The 23354-nt window shown below is 50.8% G+C and overlaps 10 protein-coding genes across 10 annotated transcripts; 4 read left to right on the top strand and 6 right to left on the bottom strand.

The window, feature by feature from the left end:
* Positions 1–204: 204 nt before the first annotated feature.
* On the bottom strand, positions 205–822 carry COCMIDRAFT_85340 (uncharacterized protein; the record flags this gene model as incomplete). The annotated part of the gene is made up of 1 exon (XM_007686154.1): positions 205–822. One exon carries the CDS (start codon positions 820–822, stop codon positions 205–207), a length of 618 nt encoding a protein of 205 aa, XP_007684344.1.
* A 1344-nt stretch (positions 823–2166) lies between these two features.
* COCMIDRAFT_85362 (uncharacterized protein) lies at positions 2167–3277 on the bottom strand (the record flags this gene model as incomplete). Its single annotated transcript, XM_007686153.1, has 2 exons — positions 2167–3059; positions 3109–3277. The coding sequence occupies 2 exons, from the start codon at positions 3275–3277 to the stop codon at positions 2167–2169; spliced, it is 1062 nt and encodes a 353-aa protein (XP_007684343.1).
* Positions 3278–3492: 215 nt separating this feature from the next.
* COCMIDRAFT_33428 (uncharacterized protein) lies at positions 3493–4047 on the top strand (the record flags this gene model as incomplete). The annotated part of the gene is made up of 1 exon (XM_007686120.1): positions 3493–4047. One exon carries the CDS (start codon positions 3493–3495, stop codon positions 4045–4047), a length of 555 nt encoding a protein of 184 aa, XP_007684310.1.
* A 610-nt stretch (positions 4048–4657) lies between these two features.
* COCMIDRAFT_33427 (uncharacterized protein) lies at positions 4658–5253 on the top strand (the record flags this gene model as incomplete). The annotated part of the gene is made up of 2 exons (XM_007686119.1): positions 4658–5101; positions 5164–5253. The coding sequence occupies 2 exons, from the start codon at positions 4658–4660 to the stop codon at positions 5251–5253; spliced, it is 534 nt and encodes a 177-aa protein (XP_007684309.1).
* Positions 5254–5310: 57 nt separating this feature from the next.
* COCMIDRAFT_85271 (uncharacterized protein) lies at positions 5311–5968 on the bottom strand (the record flags this gene model as incomplete). The annotated part of the gene is made up of 2 exons (XM_007686152.1): positions 5311–5686; positions 5742–5968. 2 exons carry the CDS (start codon positions 5966–5968, stop codon positions 5311–5313), a joined length of 603 nt encoding a protein of 200 aa, XP_007684342.1.
* Positions 5969–6792: 824 nt separating this feature from the next.
* Positions 6793–7618, top strand: COCMIDRAFT_33425 (uncharacterized protein; the record flags this gene model as incomplete). The annotated part of the gene is made up of 2 exons (XM_007686118.1): positions 6793–6928; positions 6981–7618. 2 exons carry the CDS (start codon positions 6793–6795, stop codon positions 7616–7618), a joined length of 774 nt encoding a protein of 257 aa, XP_007684308.1.
* A 231-nt stretch (positions 7619–7849) lies between these two features.
* On the bottom strand, positions 7850–9114 carry COCMIDRAFT_33424 (uncharacterized protein; the record flags this gene model as incomplete). The annotated part of the gene is made up of 4 exons (XM_007686117.1): positions 7850–7995; positions 8054–8159; positions 8222–8319; positions 8817–9114. 4 exons carry the CDS (start codon positions 9112–9114, stop codon positions 7850–7852), a joined length of 648 nt encoding a protein of 215 aa, XP_007684307.1.
* Positions 9115–10066: 952 nt separating this feature from the next.
* On the top strand, positions 10067–11862 carry COCMIDRAFT_85403 (uncharacterized protein; the record flags this gene model as incomplete). The annotated part of the gene is made up of 4 exons (XM_007686151.1): positions 10067–10265; positions 10324–10703; positions 10756–11103; positions 11155–11862. 4 exons carry the CDS (start codon positions 10067–10069, stop codon positions 11860–11862), a joined length of 1635 nt encoding a protein of 544 aa, XP_007684341.1.
* Positions 11863–12878: 1016 nt separating this feature from the next.
* Positions 12879–16216, bottom strand: COCMIDRAFT_33422 (uncharacterized protein; the record flags this gene model as incomplete). The annotated part of the gene is made up of 5 exons (XM_007686116.1): positions 12879–13912; positions 15122–15446; positions 15741–15941; positions 16005–16080; positions 16167–16216. 5 exons carry the CDS (start codon positions 16214–16216, stop codon positions 12879–12881), a joined length of 1686 nt encoding a protein of 561 aa, XP_007684306.1.
* A 1735-nt stretch (positions 16217–17951) lies between these two features.
* COCMIDRAFT_23143 (uncharacterized protein) lies at positions 17952–22991 on the bottom strand (the record flags this gene model as incomplete). The annotated part of the gene is made up of 4 exons (XM_007686097.1): positions 17952–18121; positions 18173–21620; positions 21694–22030; positions 22084–22991. 4 exons carry the CDS (start codon positions 22989–22991, stop codon positions 17952–17954), a joined length of 4863 nt encoding a protein of 1620 aa, XP_007684287.1.
* Positions 22992–23354: the final 363 nt, after the last annotated feature.

Below are 23354 nucleotides of genomic sequence, written 5' to 3'. Positions count from 1 at the left end.
CATTAAACCAAATGCCATAACCACCACAAGTCGTCTCTACGGCAACACCAAACCCTCTGTTCCCTCCGAACCCACGCTCCCTCCCCACCCCCGATCCAAGTCTCCCAGATACAACCCCCCCAACTCGGAAACCCCTACATAACTCACTCCAACCTACGTCTTTCCCCCAAACCCAGCATTCATTCCGATCACCTTCCTCACCCCCTAATTCCCTGAACTCTTCCTCCCATGAACCTGCACACACCACTGCACAGCCTCCTCCCACGTCCCCTCCATATCCCTATCGTCAACCTCCCACCCCCTCTCCTTCAGCTCTTTTATTGCCAAATCACGATAAAACCACCAACTCGGCAGAAAATTCAGCTTCGCCAGCGCCGCAAGCCGCAAGGATGAGTACATGGCGCCGTACTGGCATGCGCGCTGCAGGAGGTCGCCGTGGCTGAGGGCCTCGTTCCACATGGCGTGTGTGATTTCGTCGATGCGTTTGCTGGTTAGGCGTATGGTGGTGGGGTCGGCGGCGGGGAGGAGCTGGGGGTTTGAGCGCAGGACGTAGCCGAGGAGGTTGGATTGGAGTTTGGCAATTTGGGCGGGGGTAGAGGTGGGCGGTCGAGGTGGTGGCGGTGCGGGTGCGAGTCGTGGGAAGGAAGGAGATGAGAAATCGTTTTGGGGCGGGTGAGTTGGTGCGGCTGTTGGGAAGAAGGGAGAAGAGAAATCGGTCGGGGACTCGCAAGTCGGTGCGTCCGGTGGGAAGAAGGAAGAAGAGAAGCCGCTCGAGGACTGGCGAGTTGGTGGGTTGGTGGGTTGGTTGAGGGACTCGTTCATGACCAGGCCGATGGAGTCGTTGAAGTACCGTTTGGTGGGCTGCTTGGGGGGCTGTGTTGCTGTCAGTTTGTTTCTGGCTTGCAGTTCCCAATTCATGACCTCAGCGTTGCTTTGAGATTGCGACTGGTTGTTCAGATGTGGTATATTTACGATAGTTCGTGGGTTGTTTGATTCATTTGTAGAAGCGTCCGGCGGCGGAGTCATATGGGCCATTGGTGCTGTGGGTCCATATGGATTGGTGTAGAATTGTTGGCGAGGAGAGCTCATCTGGTAAGGTTCCGTCAATTTACGTCTCAGTGACACTAAGAGCAAACTCACCTTGGCTTTGACCTTTCGTCTATTCACCACGGTCAGAAGAGTATCAACGACTGCTTTCCCACACTTTCGACGAATCGAAATCTTTCGTTTTTCCCGGGTTTTGTGTACGGGGTGACAGAAAGTGAGATGATTAACTGCTTTTAGGCTTCTGTAGAGTGAGTGAGCCTGGAGTTGAATTCACAAGCCCCCACACGACCTGAAAAGTGTCCTTTCACTGCTCACCATTTGTGGCTTTCGCTTGTTTCGCTGGTAGTGACGTAGCGTTTATTACTATAGTGACTATCGAGGTACGCTAAAGTGATGTGGATGAGAGTGAAGAAGATATGATGGTAAACTGTGAATGCGAAGCATGTGCAGAATTAGAAAGCCTATCAACAGATGTCCTGTAGGTATCAGACGACATAGGCAAGGTAGTGACTGCGATACTAAAGTAGAAAGTCAGGTCCAGCCAAGCATGGCGCAGGCAATTGCGATGTGCTAAGCCTTTCCCAGTTGCCTTGTTAAACTCTGTATGGAGCAGAGTTACTGCTGTAAAGGGTTTGAAGAAGGTGCATAGCCTCTGCTTAGTACATACTTGGACAGCTCGATTAATCCCGATAAGCAACATACTGAGATATAGATCAAAAAGATTGCATGTGCGATTGTCAAGCAACTTTTTAGTAAAATCAAAGTTGGATATTCAACGCGGTACGGGAGTGAAGGAATGATATGAGGTAAACGTGAAGCATATACAACTTGGCAGAATCAATCAAATCAAAAGGCATGTATATTTTGTACCCATGAGAGCCCAAGTTCAAGATAAAACTTAAAATCTGGGTATGATAGAATGACCTTCTTGTATGGTTAAATTCACCACAAAGATGGTACCACTGGTACCTGGGTATCGTTGATCCCAGAATAATCACACCACTATTCCAAAATTCCTCCCTTGCAGTAGAATATGGATGATGTATCTCATTCCGAACGCCTTGCATCCGTCACCGTGACAGTTTCTCGCAAAGTAGAGTTTGAGCCAAGGCAAAAACTCTAAGCCCGCCCGCGCGCATTCACCTTCCGCTTCGCTCTCGTCTTCTTCGGGGGTGGTGTTTTCTCATCCTCAGAATCGCCAATATCCTCTTCCCCAGACTCCATCACCTCATCCTCACTCTCTTGTTTGGCCTTCTTTTTCGGCCGGCTGTTTGTTTTCTGCTTCTTTCGGTTGGCTTCGAACAATTCCTCGGGCGGTTCCTCCATGGGCGTGGATCGCTTGGAGCCTCGTGATTTGGGTGCATACTTGGCCTCAAGAGAGTCAAAGAAGTTGCCTGCTCGTGCCTTTTGTCGTTGTTGAATGAGAGCTGCCAATCCTGCCATGTCATCTGTGCTACTCTTCTTGCTCTTGGGCTTTGCCTTCGCCTTTGCTTTTCCCTTGGCAGGCTCTGCCTTCTCTTCTTGTTCCTGAGCCTGCTGCTTGTCAAAGGCTTCGCGTCTCTTCCTCTCTGCATCCTTGGCTTTTTCACGCGTCTCGTCCGTCTCTTTCTCATATGCAGGATATGAACTGACCGTGCCATTGGCAATCTCTTCATCTAGAATCTTCCTGAACCGCTCATCGTCTACCAAGATATCGGATAGCATGACAATATCGTATACCTTGTTCAGGTTACCCTTGGTCTTCTTGAATGCATTGATCAAGTCCCTGCGCTCCTCTTCGCTGCCTTTGTATTCATCAGAAATCTTATTGATGGTTTCTTCATTGATGATATTCTTGAACTGCTCGCGGAAAAAGTCAAGCCAGTTGAAGTCCTCGTCTTCCAGGGTCTCCGCTGTACTGCCAGTGAGATCATAACGTTTACGCCTTCGGTCGTCGGAAAGTACTGCGTATGCGAATGCGATCTCTTGAAAGGCCTTGTTGGCGGCTTCTTTCTCATCGGGCGCAGCCTTGTCTGTAATTGTCAGTAAGGGAGAAGCCAAATATTTGCTGATGGGCCGTACCTGGATGACACTTGAGTGCCATTTTGCGATATGCCTTTTTCACATCATCCGCTGTTGCTTGAGACTCAAGGCCCAGAACCTCATATGGGTCAATAGTAGGTGGGCCTTCGTCACCAAGATCGTGCTCTTCGCCTTCGCTTTCATGATCATTGACGAAGTCTTCCTCCATAGGGTCTTCAGCCTCTGTGCTTTTGCGTTGTTTCCTCGCCATGTTGTTTGATTGTTGTTGTGCTGGTATGGGAAGTGGAGCAGTGTCAGGTTGGTAAATCGAGGGACGCGACGCGACAGTGAACCCGGACTTAGCGGAGCTAACTAGCCCCACTGTTCTCTCTATCACTTGTTGACCAGAACACGCATTATTTCACTCACCTGCCCTCACCAGAAATGTCAACATTACTCGACTGGGATGGCCCGACGCCTCCTCTGCCCGGCCCAGATCCCAATGACCATTTCCAGTACATGCGCCTTGCCCTTGATCAAGCACAGGAATCACCACCAAAGCCTTCAAATTTCCGAGTGGGTGCCTTATTGGTCGATGCGGATACTGGCACAATCTTATCAAGAGGCTATACTCTAGAATGCGAGGGTAATACGCATGCAGAGCAATGCTGTCTTTTGAAGTTTGCCAAAGAACACAATCTGCCAGAAGAACGGGTTGGCGAAGCCCTTCCTCCAAATATCTCCATATACACTACTATGGAGCCTTGCAATCTTCGACTAAGTGGCAACCTGCCGTGCGCAGACCGGATCATCAGAACCAAGGGGGCAAATGGAGAGCAGAAAATTAAGAGGGTCTACCTAGGTGTCAAGGAGCCAGAAAAGTTCGTTGGCGAGAATCAGGGAAGGAAGAAACTGGAGGAAAATGGTATCGAATGTATTCATGTACCGGGCCTGGAGGATAGGATATTGGAGGTCGCTACCGCAGGCCATGTGCAGTGAATAATTTTTGTATATTAGAACGCTCAGATCTACGGGTGTAATGCATGAAATCAGATCTTCACATGACATAGCAAATTGCAACACGGAAGCGCCGAAGGGAGTCGATCAATACAATCGTAGCAGCTCCAATATACGCAAAACATTAGGGCGCCAGTCGTAGTCCCGAAATCCTAATGGCAGCAAAATCCAAATGTATAATCCCGCATCGGCAGTACATTCCAGCTCAGCGAAATCCCCCGCGCTCTCGAGATCGTCTGGCTCAATCTCACCTGGGAAGACCGATGGCGTCATGACTATTTCTACACGAATGCATCCCACCACCAGCACCGATGAAGACGCATTGCGCAACCAAAGAACGCACACCTAAGAAGCAACCCATCGTGCTCAATGCTCCGGTATGACGCGTTTCTCAAATGCACGTGGTCGGGGCAATCCCAAAAAAAGGAGTTTCTTGGACACAACAGCATATATTTAATTCTTATCATTTACCCCGGCAAATCTCACTTGCCTTCTCACAATGCTAAGCTACATCCGCCCAGCTCCTAGCCAAACACTCCGAACATTTACAACACCCGCCTGCGCTCGCATTTTCAGACCCAGCAGAGTAACCATGGCAACTTCGGCTTCAAACATCAACATTGAGACCAAGGACGTGCAAACCGCACCAGGCGTCACCCTGAGTGACTCGCAGCAAACAGTCGTTCGCTCGGTACTAGACCTGTTCGCCGGCCGCCCTTCGCTACGCAAACTGTCGCTGTGGCGCGACGACGCCACCTTTGTGGACCCTCTTACCATTGCGCAGGGCCGCGGAAAGTATGCCGCACAGTGGTACGGACTCAAAGCCGCGTTTTCCGAAATCGAGCGGTTGGAGCACCAGGTCAAGGATGCGGGGAACCCTATTCTAATGGATCTCAAGACGAGATATGTGGTCAAGGGGATTGGCAAGGAGCAGGTGATTCAGAGTGAGGTTGTGATTCATTTGGATAGCGAGGGCAAGATTGAGAAGCTGGAGGATAAGTGGAATGGAAAATTGCCGGAGAATGTGATTGCGAATGTGAGTTTTGATTGAAAACGTATTATTAACATGAAATAAGACTGCTGACAACTTTTTGATAGGCTTTCCGACATCTGAATGCTGTTTCGGTACCTCTTTTGATCAAGGTACCAAAGGATGATGAGGAAGATGCAAAGATGGGTAACCTATGATCGAAGTACATGTATTCGTAATTCGTAAAATCGTAATCGCGGTTACTGTCTATTTGATTATGCTCCGTTGAACATTCTTCCGAGCGCAAAATGCATAAAGAATGCAACAATGCCTGCACCCGCGCTCAGCACCTTCAAGCTTGGGGCTCCCGCAACGATCAAGATTGTGCCACATGATCCCTGTTCGGCTCGTGGTAGATCGGGTCCATTCATGGTGATTGTGGCACAGAAGCCGCCTTGCGCAGGGTTTGGTTGGTGGTACACGGTGGTCTGAGGTGGCACAGCGTAGACTGTCTGCTGCTGAGGGTATACCGTCACGGTAGTGATTTGCGCGACGTTGACGACTCCTCCACATTGGTTTCCGTTGGGACAGCAGCCAATCAATCCGTTGGAGTTTGCGGGAACGGCGCATTGGTAATTTGACGGGCAACACCTGGTCCTGATCAGCAAAAGGGACCACTTTTGCACATGCTTCTTCTACGACTTACCAACTAGGATGGTCGACATTACTACAGCTTACTGAGGCGGACGACGGACACCAATTCTGATCTTGGGCGACAACTTGCTGACCCTCTGGATTCACAATATACACCGCCCCAGAGAAGGGCGCATTATTTGTGTACTGCTGCGGTACAGCTTCAGGTTTTGCGATCGGCTCCGCAGTACAAACCGTCAGCGACGACAAGAACAGGCTCCATGGCGTAAGGAATCGCATTGCGCTAACTAGTGAGGGCAGAGGCTGACAGAGGATGGATGAGACGGGATTAACGAGTCCTCACAACAACGAAGCGACTATGTGATTTGCTGTAAAATGGTCGGGTTAGTATTGCGACTCGAAAAAAGCCGGGACTCGAGGAGAGAAGAGGATTGGGAGCCAACAGTCAGTCGGGCGCGCAACACAGGGCTGCTACCTTGCTTATGAACTGGGCAGACTATGGCCTTGGAAGCTCTACAAAGAGCTGGGATAGCTCCGAAGCTTGCTGCATATGGAGCTAACTGGTCGCGGAAGACAGCATCATGCCGGCGCTTGGTGGGGACGCGCATCATCGGCAGCCCTGACTGCATCGCGGGTCTAGCACAATATTCAGTGGGTCGAATTCATTGCTTTTTTTGCGGTGGACGACGAAACGGCGGTGTTGCGGTGCGCTGGTTCTGTCGTGGTCGGGTGGATCCTGAATCATGCTTGCCGCCCAACATCTACAAGGAGAAAACTGCGTGGCAGGAAGAGGGTACCCAGGGCCCAAAGCTGACTCTTTTGCAATACGAAAAGCTTGGATTGGTCCCTGCAAGTGTGGCCAAGTCTGCGCAAGCCTCGGGCTTGGAAGCGGCACTGTCGGATGGTGTGGCAGAGTGAGGCGCATGCATGTCTGCGGTATGGTGAGTCTATGTGCGCGGATCATCCGGTAAGGTGGGGTCACTAAAGAAGTCTAGTCCCTGGACTCGAGGGAATCACGTGATAGCGTAAACGGGGCGTGCCTCCTTGCGCGTCGCGTGAACCTTGCTTCCATCCCACCTTGGGCATCGTCGCCACAATATGACATGTCAACGCTCCGGCCGACGCGCCCCTATCGACTGTACCCGGCTTATTGCTTTGGTGCATCTCCGACATTCAATACATGGGTGAAGCTCACTGTTGCCGATGTGCATGCTCTCCGGTCTGAGAAGGACTTTGAAGGTGATAGCCGCTACTATCTGACGATACACGACTGTCGCTGAGACATCCGCAGGACAGCGCATCTACTTCTATCATAATCACCCTATTCGATATGTTCGCATAGTCGGCGTTGTTGTAGCCATTGATGACATCAATCTCAAGTATACGGTCCTCACCATCGATGACGGAAGCGGAGCGATTATCGAGCTGAAGATTGTGCGGGAGATCCCAGCCGAGAAGAATCCCGTTGATACCTCCTCGCCCACGGCGATTGAAAATGTTGAAGTCATCAGTCGGCTCGGCGTCTTTGACGTTACAGTAGACAAGCACCCCGTGGACATTGGATCCGTTCTTAAAGCCAAATGCACGATATCCGAGTTTAGAGGCATAAAGCAGCTGGAGTTGAAGCGAGTTGCCCTTGTCACAACAACTGATGAGGAAGCACGCGCTTGGGCAGAGACAGCTGCTTTCAAGCAACAAGTACTGGCCAAGCCATGGCACATCTCCTCGAGCGAGCATAAGAAGATCAAACACGATATCAAGACTGAGAAGAATCGACAACGGGAATATGAGCGACGCAAGGCGGAGTATGAGGTTAAGAAGGAAGAACATAGACTGGCGAGAGAGGCTTATTATGAACAAAGAGAAAGGAGGCTCGAGGTTCGGCGCCGGAAAGAGGAGGTTGTGATGAATGCCGGTGCCTTGATTTGAGACATGGTTGGGTTAAGAGAGTCACTCGGTCATCAACCCCTGAATCACCTTTTAGCTTTTTATTAATCTCCTTGACGAAGAGCTTCTCACGACCCTGGTATCACTCATGATGTGATAAGTTTGGAGTTGGTTTGCCTGCAGCGTCACATGGTTGCATTTCTTGATGCACGAAAACCCCTCCAAGGACTGGCCACGATATGCAGCTAAAGCTGCAGTAGCAATGCTGGACCATCATATTTGACTAGTTTCTCCATCAGACCTAGTCGCTAAATCAGGCTCTTTAATATCTTCCAGGCTAATTGGGCGTCTTTGTGCATTCTGAGCACGACATCGGGGGCAAAGCGCATTGTAAGCGGGACCACACCCAATCATAACGGCTATACGTATTCTGTTAAATCACAGATCATACTGAGCCGAGTGGATATTAGTGCTCACCCATTGACGTCTCGATAATGGTCCACATCTGTAGCCACTTTGGATCTGGTATCTTTGGGGTGCCGTTGTTTGTACTGACTTGGACAACACGCAGAGTTGCGAACAGCTGGTATTGGATTACAAAGTTAGTTGAACTGTGATTTACAGGCTCTGGTCTTGTTCACTTACAATGCATATCCAACCACTGCCGAAAAGCACGAAAATAGCAGTCTTCTGAATTCTGGGCAGACGAAGGTTCCAGGTTATTCGGAACGGAAGAAACATAACTTCGACCATCAGTTCAGTAAGGAGCCTTGGAGAAATGAGAAGTCAGTTACCTGCAAGGTCAGTCGCTACATCCACCGCATATGCAAACCACAAGCTGAACTGAGCGCGTTTCTGTTCGTGCGGCTTAGCACATACGCCCTGGTCGTACTTTGCCCTTTGATCGTCGCATACAAAGATTGTAGTCAACGAGCTCCCGATGAAAGACTACGTCATTATTAATGAATTTCGAATAGGAGCGATCCATTCATGAGACTCACCAAGATGCAAAACCCTAAAACAACCCACCAGATGATAACATACCTGGGACCCGCCTTACTCACTAGAAGCCGGTAGAACGTCAACAGCGAGAGTTTCACAAAAGTGAGACATGCATAGAACAAGAGCTGCCCAGCCGTCATCCACCTGTACACCATTCCCGCATCGTGTACTACAGGCAAACCACGCGTCAGTCGCACTCCATCTAGCTAGCTGAAGAGAGGAAAACCAAAACACTCACAAAGTCCCTCGTACATTGGTCTTTCCCCTCTCAGAACACTCTCAGCACGATACAAAGGATCGTTTTCCTCCATGTACATAACTATCATGAGCACATAGCATACGTACGCCATGTAACTCAAGAGATCCTGTAACTCTCTTGCCTTTTTCGCGATGATCCGAAGAATGAAGCGGATAGCAAAGATAAGAGAAGTAAGCGTGAGCATAGCGATGTTAACGCCATCGAGGCGGGATCTACTGAGGGTATCTGGTGGCTTCGCCTTGGTCCAAACAACGTCATGCAGTTCGCTGGGTGCCATGGCGATGCGTTTGGCTTGTTTGAGGGGTACAGTTCTGGTAGGACGGTAAAGAGGGTTCAGTGTAGGATGTAATTGTGTATCTTGAGTCTAGGAACATGGAGATATGAGGAACAGATTCAACTGGGAATGTGGTTTGAGCGCTTTCATAGGAGCAATATCCGCGGAAGCGTTGGGGGAGGCGATTGACGCAGTTGTGTATGCTACTTTGTGGCACGGTATAATTGCGGCTTGCGCTATGACATGGGATTGATTTGCATACCGGATTGTTGATTATGTGTGGTGGACTAATATGTATGTTGTAGCAAATGGTTGCTGAAACTAGTTGTGAAGGCATCTCTGATCTAGTACGGTGGTCCTCCAGATTTCTGTAGTTTCATAGGCAGACTCTTCACTAGTATTAGGGATCCGGTGATATGCCCGGAAGATGGATGAATTTTGTTGCCTGCACGCAAGTACCTGCGATTTTGTTACCAGTTAATATCGTTCATTACTCTCATCCCTTTCATATTCCCGTTTCGTAAGTCGTATTCTGTTAACCAATAGACCTAGTTCCATCCCTTGCCTAACGTGTCAGCTAATGTTGTATTACAACCAGCAGTTGTGTTCAGTCCGCCGAGGTGTCATTAGTAAGCCCCGCTAAACCATGCTCGGAACGGCACGCACTGGGGTTGTCCACTTGACTACTTCTAGACCCATCTTTCAACCACGCCGCATGCAGCATCTATCCACCTTCCTCGTACAGCAGCGTCGATCCACCAATCAATCGCGCATGCAGCCGAATCTCATTTGTTCTGAGGGACCTGCATCTGGAATGCATTTGCCATGCAGGTGAACGCTTTATGTGAGGAGCGCCCAGCCACGAAACCTTTTGTCCTCTAATCCTCCGCCTGCCTTTGAAACGGACAAGGACTCTTGATAGTCTTATTGCGCTCTCCTCCAGTTCATCTCCAATATGAAAATTAGGGGCCTCCTCCCCCTAGGAGCTCTTACCGCAAGAGCAACCGCACAAGACAACAACGCGATCTTCGAACCCCAAGATTTCAACGTCACTGCAGCTCTCGAAAACATTGGTGTCGATATTTCGAAAATTCCAGAGTCTGATTCTACACTGAACTCGCGATCTTCATCCGCGCAATGTTCACATGCGGTAAGTCACCGGTATATCTCGAAAGAACAATACCGAGTCCTAACACAGCCCAAAGTGTACAGCTTTATCCATAATTTTCAGCTCTGACCAAGTTCTACCTGAAAATGCAAATTCGTACAGCAACTTCACTAGCTCATACTGGTCAGCTCAACAGGGCGCACTTCGTCCCTCATGCGTGTTTAAGCCCAAGTCGACGCTAGATGTGTCTACAGTAGTTCTCGTGTCAAGATTGTACCAGTGCCCCCTTGCTGTGAAAGGTGGCGGTCATGCAGCATGGGCTGGGGCTTCTAGTATCCAAGATGGCATCACGATCTCGATGGAAAATTTTAGGAGAGTAGAAGTAGCGGCGGATAAGCAGAGTGTGGGTATCGGGCCGGGGCTTCGCTGGATAGATGTGTATACTGCGATTGAGAAAGACGGTCTTAGCGTTGCAGGAGGGCGGGTGAGTTATCCAGTCGATTTTTGTGTTTTGTTCTTGCTAACAGCTAGTTGAGATGGCGCCAGTCGGCGTACCAGGGCTCCTTCTCGGAGGCGGCATTTCCCATTTTGCCAGCAAGCGTGGGTGGGCTTGTGACAATGTAGCAAGTTTCCAGCTGGTTACTGCCTCGGGCATTCCCATTAATGTCAGCGCGTCATCTTACCCTGATCTATATTGGGCGTTGAGAGGTGGAGGTAACAACTTTGGAATTGTGACAAATTTCAAACTAGATGCTTTCCCGCTGGGCGATATGTGGGGAGGCCAGCGTGTGTACTTGGAGAACTCTTTTCCCGCTGTTCTCGATGCGATCCACGAATTCACCATAACCGGATCGGTCAGAGATGAAGATGCTGCACAGATTGTTGTAAGTCTACATGCGTATCACTGACTTGATATATGGTGCTAACGCTACCAGACATTCGCCAGTGCCCCGGGCATCGGCAAGGTCGCTTTTGCAAACCTGCACTACGCCAAACCGATTACCAACGCCTCAGTCTTTTCCAGCTGGAACAACATCACCGCCATCCAGGACACCACCGGTCTCCGTCCAATGTCAGGAATGGCCAATCTTCTCAACGAAGGCGCTCCCGGACCAGGTGCCTACCAAACATGGTGGGGAATCAGCCTGAAAATGGACAGACAACTCCTCGATTTCATAATCTCAACTTTCTTCACCCAAGAAGCCATCACCGCCAACGTCGAAAAGATTCTCCTCATCATGGCCATCCAACCCATCACCGAAAGTGCCCTCAAAGCCATGCAAAAGAACGGCGGAAACGCCCTCGGCATCGATCCCTCCAACGGCCCTTACTTCATCCTAAATTTCAACGCCGCCTGGACCAAACCCGACGACGAACCAAAATTCCACGCCGTCATTGCGAAGACAATTCAGCTCATCAAAGCAGGGGCTCAGAAGAGAAATCTAGACAACGACTTTGTGTATTTGAACTATGCGTCGGAGTTCCAGGACCCGATTGGAAGTTATGGGAAGGAGAATAAGGAGAGATTGGTACGGATATCGCAGAAGTATGATCCGAAGCAGGTGTTTCAGTATTTGCAACCTGGGGGGTTCAAGTTGGTTAAGGGGGCGCCGAAGGGTCGTGTGCCAGATGGATTGTTGTAGAGGGGTGGGTTAGTTTGAGAGGGGTGGGGGCGGATGGGCATGGGTTGGTGTGCAACTAGAGGGGTCAGACTAGTTTGCTAGAAATAAATATACTAGTGATGATATAATCCGTATGTAAAAATAAGTAGAGCAAACTAAGGAATCATGGGAGAAAGTAGGCAGTGTACTTGTAAATGAAAAAAAAGATGACATGCTCGATTTACCTTGCAAATTAGTTATATTAGCTATACGGGATGTTTCTCTATCGTAGCTATATCATGTTATGTCTTAGAATTTTATGTAATAGTTGATAGAAGACAAAGCAAGCTTCTTTAGTACTATAACTTAAATCTCCTTACTACAGCGTGGAAATTTCTTTTTTAAAGAAAATGTTATTTAAATAGTGAAACAGTCTTTAAGTTTTCATTCAATTAGTCTTAGAGTTACTATTTTATTCTAGGAAGAGATTTAAACTCTTAATCTTGCGAACTTCTTAGCCTTGTGGTATAAAAGAGTTTTTGGTACGTGTCTGGAAGAAAACCTACTACGCCATGCCGCCTCCCCCTCTTTACCTCGCATCTTGCCTTGTGAACGAAAAAAAAAACCCCCAGTGTCAACAACTAGTGTAGTCCTATTTCCTTCATGCATTGTAATAATCACACCAAACCATCACTCAAATACATCTCAAAGTCAAATAATGAACAATAATCATAATAGATTTCCATTTCTCCATGGCACATACCCCTATATACCCGATTAATCTCCTAAGAGAAAAAAAAAGAAAATGCTCATGGCAGATCCATCCTCTCAACCTCCATCACTCGCATATCCCATCTCTATGCTAATATTTTTCCGCTTCCCTCTCATCCCCATATCCAAACCAAATGAAACAATAAACAGGACATCTATCGTCCTTAGGAAAAAAAAAAGCCAAAAGCAAAGGGGGCGATTCGCTAGACAATCTGTAAAAAAAAAGTCGTAAGAAAATCAACAAAGAATCGACGAAGCAAAAAGAAAAACCGAGTAAACTCAGCTTCTTAATGCTTAGGGCAGCAGCATACATGAGGTCCACTCTCAATAACCTCCTTGGTAGCTTCATCCTCGTACTTCTTGAAGTTCTCCATGAACAAGCGTCCCAACTTCTCCACTTCATCTTGCAGACTCGCGGTGCCGTTCCAGCTATTGCGGGGGTTAAGTAGGTCATCGGGGACACCTGTGCATTTCTTGGGGACCTGAAGGTTGAAGACGTCGTAGGTTTCGTATTCGGCGTTTGCGAGTTCGCCGTTGTGGATGGCGTCGAGGATGGCGCGGGTGAAGCGGAGGCTGCAGCGTTTTCCGCCAGTGGTGGCGCCCGCACCGACCCAGCCGGTGTTGAGGAGCCAGGCGTTGGCGTTGTGTTGTTGGATTTTCTCAGCGAGCATCTTGGCGTAGCGCATGGGGTGCAGGGCCAGGAAGGGTTGGGCGAAGCAGGTGGAGAAGGTGGCTTGGGGCTCTGTGATGCCTTGCTCGGTACCTGCCATCTTGGAGGTGTAGCCGGAGATGAAGTGGTACATGGTTTGCTCGGGGTTTAGCTTGGAGATGGGAGGGAGGACACCGCGGGCGTCGCAGGTAAGGAGGACAATGTTCTTGGGGTGCTGGTTGGAAATGCAAGGGATCTTGGTGTTCTCAATGTATTCGATGGGGTAGGCGCAGCGGGTGTTCTCGGTCAGGGTGTCGTCGTCGTAGTCTACAACACGGGTGACGGGATCGAAGACGACGTTCTCGAGGATGGAGCCGAAGCGGATGGCACCGAAAATATCGGGCTCCTTCTCGGCAGAGAGACCAATGCACTTGGCGTAGCAGCCACCTTCGATGTTGAAGATACCAGTGTCAGACCAGCAGTGCTCATCGTCACCAATCAAGGCACGCTTGGGGTCTGCAGAGAGGGTGGTCTTTCCTGTTCCGGACAGACCGAAGAAAACGGTAACATCGCCATCCTGACCCTCGTTGGCAGAGGAGTGAAGAGTGAGGACATTGTGCTTGACAGGCATCTCGTAATAAAGGACAGTGAATACCCCTTTTTTCATCTCCCCTCGGAGGAAGTTAGCATTGTTCTCGAAGAAAGAAAGAAAAGTATCAAGACGGTCATGAGCTTCGACGGTCTCCAAATGGAATCTTCCTTGTTCATGGCGAACGATTCCACGACGGTCAACATAGATCTTGTCGCAGTCATCACAGTAGAAGCGCTTCTCGGCGAGAATCTGAGCTCTTTCGGCTTTTGCCTTGGCCCTGAATCTTGCATTCCATCCTTTCTGCTGGGCCTTAAACTTGGGGGAAGCTTCTTCGCGTTGCTTCTTGTGGTATTCCCTGAGGTACGTGATGTTCTTCGCTCTGGTATCGTCGGCAATCTTTTGCAGTTCCTCCTCAGACAGCTCGATGTCTCCATCGATAGGTTCCTTAAGAGGGTTGTGGGAACAGGCGCCATTGTAGGTGAACATTTCTAGTGGCCATGGGCATATGTGGTTGAAGCCGTAGTCATGGTCTCGTTTGGACATTGCCCAGAAGCAAGAAGCAAAGACAGCTTCAAGAGCGACGGCAACATAGCGGTAGAAACGAATTTTGGATGCTTGAGGTATGCTACACCACGCCAAAAGTGCCTTGTGATGCATTTTGTAGCCATTGCGCATTGCTTTGCGAACGTTGCGACCTAAATGCTTCTTTTGCTCGTATTCGTAGAAGCGACTCTTGACTCCTCGCTTGGCACTTGTTGCGGAGCCAATGTAGAGCAGATCTGGATGGCGTTGTTTCTTGAGGATGATGACATAGATTCCCCAGACCTTGTCAGGTACCATCAGGGCTGAGAGACAAGAACCAGTCTATGGAAGGAGGGGCAGAAGCCCGCAAGACATTGAGGAGGCCATCAGCGAACGTAAAGCCGATGAGGTGGAAGAGCTCGAGAATGCGTTCCTCAGAAGGTAGGACGACTCGGAAGCGAGGATTGATCCAGCAGGTAACGTTGAGTGCAGAAAAAGGGAGGGGAAGCAAGATTGACAAGATTTCGCTGGTGGCGGAAGACATTGTGCTTGAGATCGAAGAGAAGCGAGAGAGTTGTGCGAATGTATTCCAGTGTGGAGTGAATGAAGCAAGGAGCTGCCGTCAGTGGGGATGATGTTTGGGCGCCGTCCATTCTGGAGGAAAGAGCCATGTTGTCGAACCCCACCTTCTCCAGATGTTCAGGAAGGCATCGTGTGTTGGAAGGAGCCGTCGAAGACAGTTAAGGAAACAATAGAAATCTACTCACCGGCGTACTCGGTACCGAGGATGACCATCTCCTTGTCGGCAAAGTTGAGGGCAACGGAGGTCGAAGAGGTCATGCCGCTGGTATACCTGTTGGCAGGGAAGGCACCGGCATTGTAGATGGTGTAATCGGGCTTGAAGTGCTCAAGCTCTTCCCGCGAAGGACGGATCAACATATTGCGCATGAAGAGAGCATGATAGGCACGGGCGCAGACGACGCGGACGCGTATCCTGTAGCGCTCATCCCAGCCGGCGAAACCGTCGACGACGTAGATGCGGTTGCGGGTGTTGAGGTAGTCGATAGCACGCTCACGGTTGATGCGCCAGACCTGGTAGCCATGTTAGTATGCCATGGAAGATGAATTGTAAATGAGAGCACGTGATGGCCTTCCCAAACGGGAACGGGAGTGTGAGTGCAAGTGCATCGATGGGGAGAATGTGGGGCAAGGCGAGAACCCCAGACCTGCGCCACGTGCAAGGATGCAAAGTCCCTCGGATATGCGCCTAGCGTGCATGACGTTTCGACGTTGATCTTCACAAGCCAATGCTTGCAATTTTACGTATTCGCGCCATTTTTGGGCAGAGCCAACGACCATACATGGGATGCGGAGAAAAGGACTTACGTCAGTCTTCATTGGCTTGTTGACAGGGCCCCACCAGACATCGTTTTTTGACGAGTCTTCTTCGACGATGCGCTTATCCGAGGGTGAGCGGCCAGTCTTGGCTCCTGAGTATGCCGAGAGAGCGCCTGATGCTGTGATGGCGGAACCAGTCTCGTATACGAGGGCATCTTCGTAGAGAGCAGCGACTGAAGGGTTGGCAATCTAGATGGGGCTGTGGTTAGTATTGAAATACCAAGAAAGTATTTTTGGTGGTGAAAAACTTACAATGGCTACACGATCATAGTCAATGTGTGCCTTGTCGTGAAGCGACTCTTCAATCTCAGTGTGTCCTTTGCTGGGACTGAATTTTTTAAAAAAAAACACAGTCAGCCAAGATATTCCTCCCAATTGATGTGCAAGCATGTAAAAACATGGGGCCAGACTCACAGAACACCAGAAGGGTGGAGGTTGGTCTTGTTTACGGATTGGGAAACCATGTTGAAGTTTATGATGGGGAGAATGGGGGAGACGGGGGAGGAATGGAAATGGGAAAGCTGTTGCTTGGACACCTGATGACGGGCAAAGTCTTGTGTCGAAGTGGGTTGGATTGCAGATTGGATAAGGGGGAATTGAGTCCTTTTAATAGTTGACGAAGATGTTCTGACGACGCTGCTGGTGCTGAGTCTGGCAGTCGAGGGCCGGGGAGGGGCTAGCGCGGGCGACGCTGATTGGGCGAGGGGCGGTGCTTGGATGCTGGCAGTGCCCGTCGGCTCACGAGGGACGAAAATAACGCGGAGCAGGGCTGGCGTGGTGGAAATGCTCGGAAAAGCCACTCGGCAAGTGGAAGAATGGGCTCCAGCTGTATGGCTGAAGCGGCTGGATCTGGGCAGCGGCATGGGGATGCTCGTGTGCACTGCTCTGGTCGAGCTGGATGGGACAAACAGTCGTGTGCGGTCACGGTTGTGTCATGGCCGTGGCAGACGACGCCGTCGCCGTCGCCGCCCGTCCTCGTGACGGCGGGCAGACGAGCAGACGAGCAGGCGGACACTCCAAGGCAAATGCAGCAGCTGAGATTGGTCTGCACTCGTGGGTTGCATTACCCCACATTCACCCCCGCCCCAAAGCGGAAAGGCGGCACAGCCTGTCGTCATGGCTCCCGCATTCCTTGCCATGATTCCATCGACTTTTTTTTGGCGTCTTGAAATCGGGAGAACCACGGTTCGCCATGGATGTAGCCACACACACACACAACTGCCTCTCTGCTCACAGCCATCTGCATCGGACACTGTCCGGCAGTTGTCTTCGTTGGTGCCAGTGCTAGCCAGCGGCATTGCTAGTCATGGATGCATCCCAAGAAGTACCATAGTACCAGCAATAAGCAATAGTAGGTGAATGCAGCAGGTATAGTATAGTAACATAGTAGTAGACCCAGCACATGGCACCGCGGTCGGGAGTCGTGGCGGTGTAGGTATGTGCCTGGACATGGTTGCACATGCGAGGCGGTGCAAGCAGGCCCAACCCAAAACCTTCGTCTCATGTCTGTTCCGATATCAGCTCGTGTGCGGTTTGCGGGCCACGTACCAACCCCTGCACGATGATGGAAGGCCGTTTGGGCTGCCACCAACCATTGATCCATTGCACAAATCATCGCTCTCGGACAGATGGGGGGGGGGGGGCTGGTCGCCCTCTCGGAAAAGCTGAGGCATTTGGACAGGCCCATTCCGCGTTCCACATGCACAATACGCGCTGCTACCCGGGCTGAGTCTTACTTTTTTGCTCGTGTCAAGCTCAAGTGCCGAGTAGCCCTTCACAGGCTGCTGATAATCCCGCAAGTCTCACTTTACTTTTTTTCACTTTGGATGCGAAAAAAAATAGCCCTCGGCAGCCCGTGGCCAGCTGGCAGACAACTGACAGCGGCCAGCGTGCATGACGTGCGCAGTAGGGATCATGGTTTTTGCAGTATTGGAATGCTATTCATGACTAACAGGTACGCCGCGTGATGGAGCGCACTGAGCCGTGGCCTGCTCTAGAAGCCCACAAAAGTCTTTTGCGGGGAAAATGCATACCCAGCCATTATGCCCAGCAACGCCTAGCAGGCCCAGCCTTGCACGTTCCGGCCGCGGGTGCGCTACGACTTTTCCCGAGGTCCCCACTCAAACAACAACCACACACGACACACGACACTCGACACTCGACACTCAGCCATACGCGCCCCCTGCTACCCCTTCACCCTCATGCTACATCTCCCTTTTCCGTCCTCGCCCTCTCCCGTCGTGATTGCTTCTTCTGTTTGCGTGCTGATGCGCTAAATGTATCCTTTATCTGCCGCAGACCCCCAAGATACAGCCAAGTGCAAACAAACACGACTGCAAAGTTGAAGAAAATATATGCCCACATAATGCCTGTGCCCATGGGTTAGCATGCATCACAATCAAGACCAAACCGCCACTTACCAAAGTCTCTCCAAATGTACCGAGGGAACACATTAAATGACGCAGCAAACGCCTCTCCCGTTGCATATTGACAGAAGCCACAATCGCCGTTAGCCTGCGTCTCAACGTAGCCGCCCGATTGCTGCGCAAACTGTCCAGCATAGCTCTGACAATCCTGCCCAGGCGGCGGCGGGAAAATAGCAAGCTCGTTGGTGGCGCATCGAATCTCCTGACCCTGCACCAGCAGCGCCAGAAATCCCTCCAAGAGGTACTTGAACGGCGTGAGCCAGTACATCCAGCTCTGCCAGAACGTCGGCAGTCCCGCATACGGAACAACAACGCCGCAGAAAGACACAATAAAGGTGAAGAAAAGCGGCACAAGCAGCGATGCCAGCAATTCGTTGGGAGAAAACGACGCAATCGCTTGTCCGAATCCCAAGTAAAATACCTCAAAAAGCATGACAAACAGCCACACACTCGCAGCCGTGTACGTGTCCCGCGGGAACCCAGGCGGGAAGTACCAACAGCACCAGTAAATCGTCCCCGAGACGATACGATACGGCAACTCGCTAAGTATAGTCCCCCACACCATGGCTGTCCAAGAGTAAATCTTCGCACTGCCCTCTCGCGCATTGTAGATGCCCCGAATATTGATGAACCGAGGCTGCAACTGCTGAATCAGCGGCGGTGCAATCGTCAGCGTCATGAAGACTGAAAACAGGCGTGACTGCATGTCGATTTGGCTTTGACCAAGGTCCCAGAATGTGAAGCCGTTGAAGAGACCGGTGATGATGTGCAGCATCACCATTCCTTGCACGTAGGGCGGATCACGCCAGATGGCCACAAAGTTGCGCTTGACAACGGTAAGCCATTGCTGTGTATACGGCATTGCGTATTCCCGGTCGTCGCGTGCTTCTTCATTCTTCGATGCATTCCGCCTGTTGGCCGTGATGTCTTGGATTTCCTTTGTCAAGTTTTCATTCTCGCGGGACCGCTCCCATACATCGCCCCAGTCTTGACCTTTGTAGTCGGGGTTTCCTGCGCCAATGGCTTCGAGCATGTACTCTGCTGGGTTTGTATGAGGCGGACACTTGTCCGCGCCGTTGCTTTCAAGGTACTTGATGAGGTTCTGCGAGTCGTGGCCCAGCTCACCAAAGTAAACTGTGCGACCGCCAGACTTGAGAAGTAGAAGCTGATCAAAGTGCTCAAAGAGCACAGCGCTGGGCTGGTGGATCGTGCAGAGAATGGCTTGTCCCGCATCAGCAAGCTTGCGCAAGAAGCGGACAATGTTGAACGCAGCACCAGAGTCAAGACCGGATGTGGGCTCATCAAGAAACATGAGTAGCTCAGGCTTGCTGGCAAGTTCCACACCAATCGTCAACCGTTTCCTCTGCTCTTGATTCAGTCCGGATCCAGTAACACCAATAGCCGCCCCAGCAATGTCGCGCATCTCAAGAAGATCAATAATCTTTTCCACATACTCGTACTTCTCCTCAATCGGCACCTCCTTTGGCTGCCGCAGTTTAGCTGAGAAGCGCAGTGCCTCACGTACTGTCGCTGTCGATTCGTGCACATCCATCTGCTCTGCGAAGCCAGTTGAACGCTGGAAGGATGCAGGAAGCGGTTTACCATCCACAAGGAAATCTCCGCGTACAACACCAAAGTTGATCCGTTGTGCAAGTGTATTCAGCAGAGTCGTTTTTCCCGCGCCAGAGGCTCCCATTAGCGCTGTGAGCTTGCCAGGCTTGACATAGCCCTGGACCCCCTTTAACAATGTCCGCTCGCCCTTTTCGTACGGGATTGTGTAAGTAATGTCCTGGAATGTGAAAATAGTCTCGTTCTTTGCGACGCCTCCAGCAGTGGCATCAGATTCACCATTGCCGTCAGCAGAGTGTTTTTCCGTGACTGGCTCGCCGTTTCCAGCTTCCTCATCCTTGGGCAGTGTCTTGGTCTCCATCTCTTTCTCAATCGTCTTTGGGACCTGACCACGCTTGTAGATGGTGACTGCACCGCCCCCTTTGTTGGGCTTCTGCATCTCCATCCCCAAAGCAGTGAGTGCAACGAAGAAGATGAAAAACGCGCAGATGAATCCAAAGTTGCGCCACAGATGAGACCGCGAGTACCCAAACGCCGCCTCAATATAGTCCGAGCCAGCCACAGTGAGAGAACCCGGTCTGTTACCCTGGATAGCGCAAGCTTGATACTGCTCCTCTGCACCCGGAACTTGCGGCGCGATAAACGGTGGCACGCACTGGATATCCAAGGTGTAAAACTCATTCGCCAGCAGACCCTCAAACCCATACTGAATAGGATTGATCCAGCGCAACCACGAGAACCACGGATGCATCTTCGAAGGCGGAATCAAATATCCCGTGTACACAACCAGTGCCTGGATCGCAACACCCGTAATCCTCGTCGCAACATCCAGAGACCCCACCAACGCGCCGATCGCCCGGAAAAACGCATACATCGTCATAGTGATAATCCAGAGGAAAAGCAGCGAGATAAAAAACTGTGACGCTGTCCGCGAGAGATTCGCCATGAAATACACCACGATATCGAAAATCACCACTTGAATCAGCACAAGCGGCACATCGATGACCGTCTGCGCAATCGCATACGCCGCAGGCCGGTAAAACGAAAAACTCTTGTGCTTCAGCAGAATCGGACGTGATTCAAACGCCGCTGTGAGTTCGGCCAGGGCGAGCAGCGCGTTGAATAAGAGCATGAAGAAAATGACACCACCGCGTGGAAACACGCCTGCAGCCGTGTTGGGCAAGTTGTAAAACAGCGACCCGACGATTAACGCTTGGAAGAGGATTCCGCCCCATTTACCGACCAGAGACTGCGGATCACCGATCATGACGAGGAACTGGCGCTTCGTACACGCCATGACCTGGGCGGGGAAGGAAATGGTAAAGTTCTTCTTCTTGGTTGCTTTGGTCTGGGCTTTGTGCCTTTCTTCCGCCTGGCGCTGCGTTTCTCTTTCGAATTCTTGGATCTCAGCGAGGTTGTCGGCGGCTTGCTCGCTGGCGGCGAAGGCTTCGCCAAAGGCGGCGCCCGTACGCGGGATGCGGTCTTCCCAGCCCTGCTTGATCTGGCGCTCGTGGTCGTCAGTGACGGAGGTTAGGAAATCGCTAGTAGTCCAGCGCTCGGGCTTCTCGAATCCAAGATTCTTAAAGTAGGATTCTGCTTTTTCAGTAGGGCCAAAGTAGCAGCATCTTCCTTCGTGGATGAGAAGTACTTTGTCAAAGAGTTGGTAAAGCGACTCGCCCGCTTGATATAGAGCGACGGCAGTGGAGACTTGGGCCATGTTTGTCAGAGAACGCAGACTCTGGACGTATTCGAGGGCGGTGCTGGCATCGAGGCCCCGGGTGCTGTTGTCCCAGCATTGGACGGAGGCTTTTGTCACCATGGCTTCGGCGATGGAGACGCGTTTCTTTTCGCCGCCGGATACACCGCGGATGAGCTACGGTAACAAACATACCAAGTTAGCCAAAAGTCTTATAACTATAAGCCTTCATGATAGAAAGAATACGTACCTCATTCCCCACCTTCGTCCCAAGCGTATGCTCAATCCAAAACAGCTTCGTCACCACCCTCAAAAACTCATTCACATAATCCTTTCTACTTTCCCCTTCTTTCCTCGATTCCTTCCCAGGAGTTCGGGTCTTCAACGCAAATTTCAGCGTATCTTTAACCTTGAGCGTCGCATAGTGAAGATCGTCTTCAGGGTTATACAGCACCTCGCTGCGATACTTCTTGCTCATCTCATCTGCATCAGTGCCGCCGTACGTTACATCTCCCGTGATGTCTTCGAAGCCGTAGCGTTGGTTGCCGATTATCTTGAGGAAGGTTGAGCAACCGGCGCCGGGGCGTCTAAACATATGAATTAGCTTGTGTTCGATCGCACAATAAGGAGAGAAACGTACCCGAGAACAAGTACCATTTCGCCAGGTCGTATGCATCCGGAAAAGTCATCAAGAAGTGTTCGTACGGGCGGCTTGCCTGCGGCTTTCCTTGGACCTTTTGTGAAAAAGTTCTTGACGAAGCGGACGGGGTCGAGGAAGAGAGAGCCGACGCTTGGTTGGAGTGCAGCGCCGATGCCCATTCCTTTTACTGTCAAGTGCTTGAAGATTACGCCCTGGTGCCTCGTCTTCTCTTCTTCTGATGCTTCTTGTCTTGTGCGCCCGAACATCTTCGACATTAGTTTGTTGATCTCGTCTTCTTCCTCGGCGCTGTGGCCGGTCGCGCCGGTATTGGTTTTGCTAAGCCCGTTGCTCTGGCCTGTTTTTCGTCGAGATAGTACGCGGAAAAGGTCATCTTCGGTCATTGGTTTGGACTTTCGTGATTGTAGGCCAGGTCTCTTGTCTTCTTGTGTACGCTTTTCAGATGAACCTTCGTGTTCCGAGTCGGATGAGTCGTCTTCGAGTACGACTTGCTGTTCCATTGGTGCTCCTGAGGCCGCTGTTTGTAAGTAACCATTGGTTGAACTAGGATGTTGCGAATCCGTATTGCCGTTGAGCTCCTCTTGAGTTGCATGCACATGGGCTGCATTTTGCGATGTCGGACCAGGCGATGGCACTGCAATTGAGTCATTCGGTTCCAATGATGCTCCCGGATTTTCCTTTCCATAGAAGCTCTGGCTGGTGGTGTGCAAGGCGCTGGAAATAAATGTGTTCTCGGTATTCCTTGTTTCGGTGGCACCTGGCGTGACTGAGTTGCCCTCGGTTCGTTGTCGCGATCCAATGTATGATTCATGTCGAATAGTACCTGCGGGCGTCTCTACCCAACCGCCAGGGATATTTGAAGGAGTTGGGAGGCCATCGTTCGAAGCCATTACGATGGTTCTCGTAGCCCAGAAACGGCCAATGAATTAAGCTCTCGTAGCGTAAGTACCACAGCAATGGATCCCCACTATGCAATGGTCAAGTGTCAAATGTCAACCTCGATGGCTGAACTTAGAATTCGGAAAACAATCCGCAAAAGTTTGACCGATTTCAGGGGGAGTCCGAAGAAAAGGTATAAAAACGACACCGACAAAACATCAATTACAGCGCCAAGTTACTTGTCCAAGCCCGTGTTGGGACTCGTATTTTGCGACGCGTCGGTCGCGCAATAGTCAAGAGCGAAAGTGGTGATGTCATGTTAACGTGTAAGTGGTAGAGGCGCTTCAACGTCGCATTCGCGTCGGCGCTTGCCA

Source organism: Bipolaris oryzae, assembly GCF_000523455.1.
Source record: "Bipolaris oryzae ATCC 44560 unplaced genomic scaffold scaffold_16, whole genome shotgun sequence".
Taxonomy (NCBI): domain Eukaryota; kingdom Fungi; phylum Ascomycota; class Dothideomycetes; order Pleosporales; family Pleosporaceae; genus Bipolaris; species Bipolaris oryzae.
Note: the sequence above shows the minus strand (reverse complement) of the source record. Positions and strands in the feature narration are given on the sequence as shown.